The sequence below is a fragment of the Mus caroli genome, chromosome 2 (assembly GCF_900094665.2).
Source record: "Mus caroli chromosome 2, CAROLI_EIJ_v1.1, whole genome shotgun sequence".
Classification (NCBI taxonomy): Eukaryota; Metazoa; Chordata; class Mammalia; order Rodentia; family Muridae; genus Mus; species Mus caroli.
The window spans coordinates 156,894,734-156,904,342 of record NC_034571.1 but is presented as its reverse complement, the minus strand read 5'-3'; the positions used below and the strand labels follow the sequence as shown (position 1 = coordinate 156,904,342).

The following is a 9,609-nucleotide window of genomic DNA, read 5'->3' as shown; positions in this document are numbered from 1 at the left end:
TTCAATTCTCAGATGCCACACAAAAGGTCAGAATCCACCCTACACAGTTGTCTTCTTGCCCGGATGCATCTGCAGCTACAGATAAGCTGAGTGACTAAAGTAGCTGGAAAAGGTTGGGGATTCGTGTTTATTAGAAACAGTCCAACAAGAAAGGACGGACGGTGGGCAGAGAGGGCCCTGCCTGCCTCCACTCCTTCCCAGTCTCTAGAAGAGATCACCAGTCTGTATCCAGCCAGCTAGCACCTTTCCCTCGGATGGGGTTTGTGTGTGGTGGTGGTGGCGGTGGTCTCTAGAGACTTGCACTGCACGGTTGAAGCAAAGAAGGAGCCCTAGTTCAAGGGCACTGCAGGAGGCCGTAGGCCACGTAGCCCACGTCGTCCACCTGGTTCACCTCATGGTCCACCTTGTTCACCTCATTTTGGAAACTCACACGCCAGAAGAATTTGCCATGGCAGAAATAGGCTTTGTCTACGGGAAACAAGAACACACAAGAAAGCTGGATCCTCTGCTCCCACATCATAGACAAAAGGAACAAGAGTTTTACAAGCACCTGTGGTAGTTTGAATGAAAATGGACCCTATAGGCCCATAGGGAGTGGCACTTATGAGGTGGGAGAGGGTGTGGCCTTATTGGAGGACCTGTGTCACTAGGGTGGGCTTTGAGATTTCAGATGCTCAAGCCAAGCCCAGCGTCTCTCTCTCTTCTTGCTGCCTGCTGCTGAGGTAGAGCTCTCAGCTACCTCTCCAACACCATGTTTGCCTGTGTGCCACCTCGTTTCCCACCATGAAAATAATGGACTGAGCCTCTGAACTGTAAGCCAGCCCCAATTATATCTTCTCCTTTGCCTGAACAGAGGCAGCCCAGTGACAGTTTAAGTGGAAGTCTTCCAAATAGGGGACAACCGGCCCGAAGGCCTTAAGGGATGGAGGATCTTGATCTGTTCAAAGAGCAACCAGCCTTGGTGGAGCAAGGAGGATGTCAAGAGAACAGGGAGGAGACAAGTTTCTTCTACCTTCCTATCGTTTGGGGTCACAGTCAGAACCACTGCCCTCCTCTCCTAATCCCTCCCCACTCTTGAAGAATATATTAAAGGTTACTGGGTAACCGGTATGGTTGGAGGGAAGAGTATAAAGGAGATGGTTGAAAAATAGTACACTTGGGAGGTTTGAGCCTTTGAATTAGCCTGACAGAGCTCCAGATACTACATTTTACAGATGGGAAAACTGAGGCCCCAAGAGAGGTAGTGACTTGCCCAAAGACAGCTAGCACTTTCTTGCCTCTCCACGTATCCCTAGTGGCAATCCTGCACATTATAGGCCCTTGGCTACTGTTTAATAATCAAGGAATGAGCCGTCTAGAGAGCTGCGTTCTCTACTGGAGTTCCCAAAAAAGAATGATATGCAAGCAATCCGGGCCTTAGGTCTGGCTGTGTGAACTTGGGGTGCTCTCTATATGGCTCTTATCTGGAACATTCCCTTCAGTCTCCAAGGGCTTGCTCTCTCCTGCTGAGAAACTAGCCAGTCGCTAAGAGAGGGAGTCCAGGGTGGGAGACATTTCATGAAGGGACCCTCCCCGGCCAGCCTCAGCAGCCCTCACCTTGGTACTGGAAGATGTCGTGTGAGTTCCAGGGCACACCAGAGAACTCCTTATCCATGCGAATGACGCTCTGGGGATCCACCTTCTGAGACTTCAAGTCGAATCTGCAGGAAGGTGGACAAGCGATGAGCCTCTCCCGCTCCCCACCCCAGAGCTGCGGGAGAGTGGCGCTAGGGCTCCCCCTACTGGTAGCCTCGGTCGCTCTTACCTCCAGATATGCCCGTTGCTGAACAGCAGAGCCTTCCCGGGACGACGCGGGAGAAGCCCGCTGACGTGGGTTACCTCTGGGCCTAGACCCAACTTATCCAGACTCCTGGGGCCCAGCACGGTCTTGCCTGTGTACACCCACAGTTGGCGTCCTGCGGAAAAGAAGGGTCAGTAGACACGAAGGTGTGGCACAGTCTCTTTGAAGGGCAGGAGGCAGGAGCCAGAGAAGCTAAGTATCAGGGCTATTCAAGGGGAATTGAAATTCAGTACCGCCACCCCCCCCTCACCACCAATGTCAAATCGCATCAACCGGGCAGGAGCGCCCTTTTGTAGTCGCAGTTTCACGGGTTACACTAGGTGTCTGTCCTAAGCTGACGGATACTGAGGGATCGATGAGCTAGAGAGGCACAAACTAACCAGAGAAGAAGAAAATCCTCTTGGTCTGCGGATCCTCAAAGGCTGAGTCCAGCGTTGCAGGCAGGGCTGGCCACGTGCGGGCAATGAGGAAGGGGCCCTGTAATGGGCTTCCTCTGTGATTCAGGAACTTCCAGTACCAACTGAGAAGAAAGGAAATATCAGGGCCCCGCGAATCTTGGCCCGAGAAAGTTGGTGGAAGACGCAAGCAGGATTCTCTCCAAACCCCCTCTCTCACCCACACACCCTCCCTGCTTACCCGTCCTTGAAGAAATGCAGAGCGCCCTGGATCTCTGCAATAGCATCAAAAATATCCACATTGCAAGGATTGCCTGCTGGACTCAAAGACTCTGTAGAGGCCTCAGAAGAGCCCGCGGTAGGGGGCGCTGTAGGGCCAGGTGAGGGGGCGCCTGTAGGGCCAGGTGAGGGGCTGCTCGTGGGGCCAGGTGAGGGGGCGCCTGTAGGGCCAACCGTGGGGCCCACTGTGGGATAGGCCGTGGGAGGTACAGTGGGACACATAGTGGGAGGTGCTGTCGGCTGTGGTTCAGTTGTGGTGGTGGCTGGAGGCCTTGGGTCAGGCTTAGAGCCACGACCTAAAAACAAGACACTAGGTAAGACACACTAGTCAGCATTTCTCTGTAGCCCCAGCCTACCACCAAGCCCAGCGATGGTGCCTTCAGTCTTCCCTTGAAGTTAGAGGCTACACGCAGCAAGCCTCTTTTCGTATACCAAGCCTACGTGTCCAGAACTGAGCTCTGTGAAGATATGGACTGGGTTCTCAGGACAGAACGGTCAGAATGTCCCATTTCCTTACCCAAGTCAGGCAGGGAGAGAGTCTTTTGGGTGACCGCTGTGTCAAACAGTGCTGTGAGCTGCCTCTGACTCCTAAGTGCAACCATTCCTGGCCTGCTATGCCTTTAAAAGCTCCTTTGGGGGCTGCAGAGATGGCTCGATAGTTAATTAAGACCACTGGCTGCTCTTCCAGAGGACCTGGGTTCATTTCCCAATACCCACATGGCCGCTAATAACAATCTGCTTCTCCAGTCCTAAGTGATCTGACGCCCTCTCCTGGCCTCTGCTGGCACTGCACATACCTTGTGCACATACATTCAGGCAAAACACCCATACAACTATAAATCAATTAATCTTTGGAAGTTCCTTTGGGTCAGAGCTTTAAGTAGCCCAGGTTGGCCTGGAGCTTAGTGTATCTCTCAGGCCAGCCTCAAACTCATGGTAACTTTTTTGTCTCAATCCCCTCCCGGGTTCTGGGATCACAAGCTTGCTATGCCACCACCCAGCAAATATCCCCATTTTTCAAAGGTTAATGATGATCAAAAACAAGACAAGACAATCAAATGTCACTTAATAAAATCAGGCATCTTTCTACTTCAGTTAACCCTATCAAAGCCTTATGAGAGCCATGCTATTATCGCACGCTGTCACTTTATATGGGAGGGAAATGACACACCTAACTAAGTTCACCTATGAAGTGGCGTGGCTGACCCTTCTTGCTGAGGAGGATCAAACGCAGGGCCTCATGTCTGCTTTGCAGCATTCAGTATGTACTCTAACCACTAGGCTGCACACCCAGCCCTGGGCTGGCTTTTGAACCCGGGCCTAGGGTGCCATCTCCACTTACTGGGCACTCAGGCCCTGACCCAGATGGATATTGAGATTCCGTTTCTCCCCTCCCCTCTTCCTACAGCTGAGCCACATCCTCCCCTCTGGCTCCTCCAGTCTCTGTCCCCCAGCCTCACCATACAGATACTGGATGCCGTCTATGTCGTCTTTATTCAGAGGGAAGCCCTCGAGGTAGCTATACAGCGGGTACATGAGCGCTTCCGGCACGCTGGAATGATCTAAGCCCAGTGCATGGCCGAACTCGTGCGCTGCCACCAGGAACAGGCTGTACCCTGGAAGGTAGAAGGAGCCTAAAATGCCACCAGCCCTGGCTGCTCCACCTTGACTGCCAGGAGGTGACTCAGACACCACCCCAGGAGCCTCAGTGCCCCGCTCACCTTGGTCTGGACAGAAACCCCACTTCTTGTCAGTGTCGAAGTTGGATGTGGTCGCACACCAGAGGCGCCCATCCCTGCGGCCCTCTTTGGTACAGGAAGAGTACTGCTTGCCCAGGAAGACGAAGGGGAAGACGCACCGCTCTCCTGCCGAGTTGCCCCCAACTACGGTCGCGTCCACTGGAGAGACCAAGAATCAAGTGAGCCAGATGGGTGGATCTAATATGGTGGACCAAACTAAGCTGGGCTAGAGAACCTCCGTGGCCTAGTTTTTGAAGCCTAGGAGGCGCTGTGGAGCACCGCGGAAGCCGAAAAATACTGATAGGCAGAGGCTAAGATTGGAGACCAAAGCTTAAGGGTAAACAAAAAAAAAAAAAAAAAAAAAGGCTGCTCAATTGGGAGTCAAGGATAGGAGGTGTGGAGGCAGACGGTGGATGGTAAATAGAGGAAGGAAATGAATGGATGGAAAAGCCACCTTTAGAGACCAATGCTGGAAAGCAGAGCCGGGCTGACCCTGATAGGCGGGGCAGAGGTACCTCGGGTAGGGCAGAAGCCATACAGTTTATCCTGGTCATAGTTGGCTGTGGTGGCACACCAGAGATAACCATCCGAGCGGCCTTTAGTGGTGCAGGCAGAGTAGGAGCGACCCTCAAAGATGAACGGGAACACACAGGGTTTGCCTTCTCCGTTGCCGTGCTCCGTGTAGAGTCCTGAGGAGACCCATGGTATGACCGCCAAGCCCGGCCCCAGTATGCGTCTCATTTCACAGAGGAGACCGGACCCAGAGAGAGGGCGAGTAGCCACATCACTGATGGCAAAGAGGGACTGGGAAAGAAGATTCTGGAACCTTCAAGGCGGCGCCCCGCTCCCCACCCCCAGCGCATACTCACTCTCACTAGGGCAGAAACCAAATTTGCCGTCGGTATCGTAGTCAGCTGTCGTGCTACACCAAGGCGTGCCGTCGTTGCGGCCGTCTGTGGTGCAGGCTGAATAGGAGCGTCCCTCAAAGGTGAAGGGAAAGTGACATGGGGCACCATTTGAGTTTCCATAGTAAGTGGGGATCACTGTAGAAAGGAGGCTAGAGTCAGGGTGGCTGGCCACACGCCGGTGTAAGAGAAGGGAGTTGGAACAGGGGTGGGGGTGGGGCGGATACTGGAAGGCTCAGGATCTCACCGACGCCTTTGCCCAGCGACCACAACTCGTCGTCGTCGAAATGGGCATCTCCCTGAACGCCGGGGCCAGGGGGAAAGGCGTGTGCCAGAAGGCCGTCCTTGCCGTCGAAGGGATACCCGTCTCCGTGCTCTGCAAGAGGCCATCGGAGAGGAAGGGACTCAATCAGCAACACTTTGCACTCTTTAAGGGCAAGAGACTGAAGGCGACTGCGTCTCCCGCTGAGCAGCGCACCAGACCTTGAGAAGAGGTGACTGCGACTCCAAAGCCGCTGGGGGTTGGGGGAGGTCATTTGTGGAAGCGGCGACCAGAGATTGTGTGGCAAACATAAGAGCGGACAGATCTGCTGTCCCTTCTACTCTGTCCGTGGTCGTCCCTCCCATAGCCTGCCCAGACCGGGAGTTCTCACCTGCGACACCAAACTGGATGACAATGTCCGCTTCGGGCCCGTACACGCGGGTGAAGGTGAGCGGTGCCACCTCGCCCCACACCGCGAAGGCGCGCGCGAAGGCGTCGTCGATCACGTCTCGCGGCAAGTCTTCAGAGTAGTTTTGGATCCTGGAGGTGAAAAGCCAGCGTCGATGGGGGATCGGGCATGCGAGGATTACAAATGGGGCGGGGCGGGGGGCGGGGCAGCAGCTACACACGATCGCTCAGTCTTCAAAAAACACAGGGCTGCAGCCTCTCTCGGAACTTGTATTGCTAAGGATCCCTTGTGTTCAGCTAACCGGAGGTGCAAACTGGCCTCCAGTCCCACCCAGGCACCTGCTTCTAGCCCGACATCTCACCAGTATGTGATGTTATGATGGTCCCACTTGAGGCCTTTGAAGGTTTGGAATCGACCCACATCTGGGACACCACAGCGTGGTGTTCGAATGGCCTTTAGTGTCTGGCTGTCCAGCTCACCAGTCTGGGGCAGGGAGAGCTGCTTCTGAAGCATCAGCAAAGCCGGCCGTAGAGACTGCTCCTCCCCCATCATCTGGGCTGCCCGAGTGTAACCATAGCGGTACAAGTATTCCTGTGGATGGAGGAAGGGGCAGAGACATCACAGAGTTCTGGCACCTTGGCTCTGGACCTGGGCCACATGCTTAGGGACTCTAAGGCCAGGACACCAGTTCTTCCTACACAGCTAGAATTCCCCTATCCTAAGGACAGCATCACACCTCGACCTCAGATGATATAAACCATGCCTACCCCACAGCCCCCCTAGAGTTTAATTGTTCACTGCCAACCTGCACCATGTCACAACCCTTTGAAGCCGAACCCAATCTGTCTCTCCAGCAGACCCGAATCTGCCCAGAGCCTCCAGACCACCTACCCCCTACTGCCTAACCCTGGCAGACATGCTCATCATCCCCAAATCCAGAAAGCATATCTGAGGCCCCCTTTTCTGGGAGAGGGAACATCTCCCTGACCAGCCCTTCCCAGCTATCCACCGAGCCATCTGTCTACCTCTGCCAGCTGGGTGTCCGTGAGGTTGGAGGTTTTCAGGTCTTTGGGGAAGACCACAAAAGTCGGCTGGCGCTGGTAAGGGGCAGCAGAGCTGCAGCCGAAAGCCAGGAGAGCCAGGAGCAGGGGCTGCCAGGGGCTCATGGTGAGGACCGAAGCTTCTGGCTAAGGCTGCCTTTGCAGAGATTTTAAAGAGGCACTAGAACTGAATCAGTGACCCCGCCCCTCCCCTCCAGGCTTATGCTGACTCAGCGTGTGTGTGTGTGTGTGTGTGTGTGTGTGTGTGTGTGTGTGTGTGTGTGTGTGTGTGTTTACACTACCCCCTCCCTTATGCCCTGCCCACAGTCCCCCATTGCCAAGTCAGGCAGAACCCCCAGACCCACAGGAAACCACAGAACTTAGGGTTTAGTTTTTGCAAACTGCAGACTTTGTGGGAAAGGGAAGGAGGGTGTGCAGGACGGGGGATTCACCCAGCCCTAGGTCTGACGGCCCTGACTGATCAGCCCAGTAGAAGACTGGGAGACCCGAGGCCCTAGACCCCTCTTCCTTGGGCTTCTGAGACACCCCCTCCCTGGCCAGAGTGCAGCCTGGAGCCCCTCCCCACACTGTAGGTTCTATCCTCTCATCCCCACCCCCTGATAGAGTCTTTGACTCAGCTTCCTCTCCTGGCCTCTGGGAGCAGGCAGGCTCTTTGAGGCAGGATTTGGGGAATTCCACGGGACAAACCCCTAGCTCCAGCAGGCTGACTCTTTGGGGAAGGAAAGATGAGCCTGGGGGGCATGTGGGAGCAAGCAGAAGCTTCATCCTTCTCAGGCTAGCACCATCTTTCCTCTTCTGTTTAAAGAACAAAAACAGACCCTTTGTCCCTCAAGCCTTTGTCCCTATATTGATCTGAGGAGAAAACGAGACTCTCGAAACACAGAAAAACCACTTTTAGCAGTGTTCACGAGACCTCGGTTGATGGTGTCAGGTGTGTGATTGGAAATTAGGAGACTGGGGTCTTGGCTCTAAGTTTTGGGGTGACCTGGATGGGGCAAACACCTTCCTCTCCCGAGCTGTGAGGTCTTCATGGACCCTTCCCCTCCTCCAGCCCTGCTCCACCCAGGAAAGCTTTGGCACAGTCTTGCCAACAGCCGGCAGCCCCCTGCCTTCCATCCTCCCTGCCTTCCATCCTCCCTGCCTGCCACCATGGTGGAGCAGGGCCTTTATCTGCCTTCAGCAAGCTATTCTGACTAAGCCTCCTGTGTGCCCAGACCTTCCTGTGCTTCTCAATGAACAGACCTGTGAGCAGAAGAGAGGAAGCTGGGTATTTTCCCAAGCTTCTCTTAGATGTTTCTCACTGGTGAGCTCCAGCACTGAATTGCAGTTCTGGGTCTACCATTTCCCAACCTCGCCATTTCCCAACCAACTACCTTGGGCAAGGCATTTCACCTCCAAGCCGCAGTGATAAGTCACTTTTTTGATTTATTGTGTTGGACATTGTGATACGCTCTCTACAAAACTCTCCTATATATTCCTATCCCATATATGTGTGTGTATGAGTCTGTGTGAGTCTGTGTGTGTGTGTCCATATGTGAGTCTGTGTCTGTGTATGAGTGTGTGTGTGTGTGTGAGTCTGTATCTCCATATGACTGTGTCTGCGTGTGTATATAAGAGTCTGTGTGTGTATGAGACTATGTGTATGTGAGTCTATTTGTGAGTCTGTGTGAGTTCATGTGTGTGTGTGTGTGAGTCTGTGTATGTGGCTATGTGTGTGTGACTATGTATGTTAGTCTGTGTGACTCTGTGTGTATGAGTCTGTGTGTGTGTGTGTGTGTGTGTGTGCCCAAGCCTCTAGGGTCTCACACATGCTAGGCAAGTACTCTACAACTGAGCTGTTCCTAGCCCTTGTTTTTGTTTGTTAATTTGTTTTAGTGTGTGTGTGTGCATGTGTGTGTGCAGGGACACACATCCATGACTGTCAAGGCAAGAGGAGATGTTGGCTGTCCCCCTCTGTCATCTTTCCTTTTGTTCCTTTGAGGCAGAGTCTCCCTAAACTTAGAGCCCAGGGATTTGCAGCCAGGCTGGCCACCAGCAAACCTTGGTAATCCTGTCTCAGAGTCTCCATCTGTCAGTGTTGGAGGTGAGCACGTGGGTGCCACGCCCAGCTGTTTACGTGGATGCTGTAGCTCCAAAGTCCGGTCCTCCTGCTTCTACAGAATGCTCCGACCCACTTGGCCATTTCCCCAGCCCACCCTCCGTCTATTGAGACAAGGTCCAATTGGAAGTCGGGCTTGTGCTGAACTCCCATCCCCTGCCTCGGCCTCCCAAGCGCTGTGTCACACTATGCCTGTGTGACACACTATGCCTGGCTAACCAGGGTAGTTTGGGAGGTAACTCTGGCTTTTCTGGAATAGGAAACTTCAACTCAGAGCAGTCAAGGGACTTGCCCATGATCTCAGGTCCCCGTGATCTGAGAAAAACAAAACAAAAAAACAAAAAAAAACACAAAAAAAACCAAAAAAAAACAGAGAGCCAGGGTACAAGATTCTCATCTGCTGTGGGGAATGTGCGGATCAGAGTACAAGTGAATGAAATAGGTGGGTTTCCAGAGCTTTGCCACCTGAACCCTTCTCTTCCCCTGCTACCTTAGTACGATAAGACTGGAGGCTCAGACACCGGACGTGGTGGCGCACGCCTTTAATCCCAGCACTCGGGAGGCAGAGGCAGGCGGATTTCTGAGTTCCAGGCCAGCCTGGTCTACAAAGTGAGTGCCAGG

The 9,609-nt window shown here is 53.7% G+C and overlaps 1 protein-coding gene across 2 annotated transcripts; it reads right to left on the bottom strand.

Annotated features, from left to right (window-relative positions):
* Mmp9 (matrix metallopeptidase 9) lies at positions 1 to 6,995 on the bottom strand. 2 transcript variants are annotated; one of them, XM_021156523.2, is made up of 14 exons: positions 6,855 to 6,995; positions 6,191 to 6,420; positions 5,812 to 5,960; positions 5,406 to 5,534; positions 5,123 to 5,296; positions 4,769 to 4,942; positions 4,236 to 4,412; positions 3,975 to 4,130; positions 2,676 to 2,810; positions 2,477 to 2,627; positions 2,221 to 2,360; positions 1,805 to 1,955; positions 1,597 to 1,700; positions 1 to 468 (listed from the first exon to the last, which is right to left on the bottom strand). In XM_021156523.2, exons 1-14 carry the CDS (start codon positions 6,993 to 6,995, stop codon positions 335 to 337), a joined length of 2,145 nt encoding a protein of 714 aa, XP_021012182.1. In that variant the 3' UTR covers positions 1 to 334. The 2 variants fall into 2 exon arrangements, with proteins under 2 accessions (XP_021012182.1, XP_021012181.1); XM_021156522.2 differs by having other exon boundaries at positions 2,477 to 2,810.
* Positions 6,996 to 9,609: the final 2,614 nt, after the last annotated feature.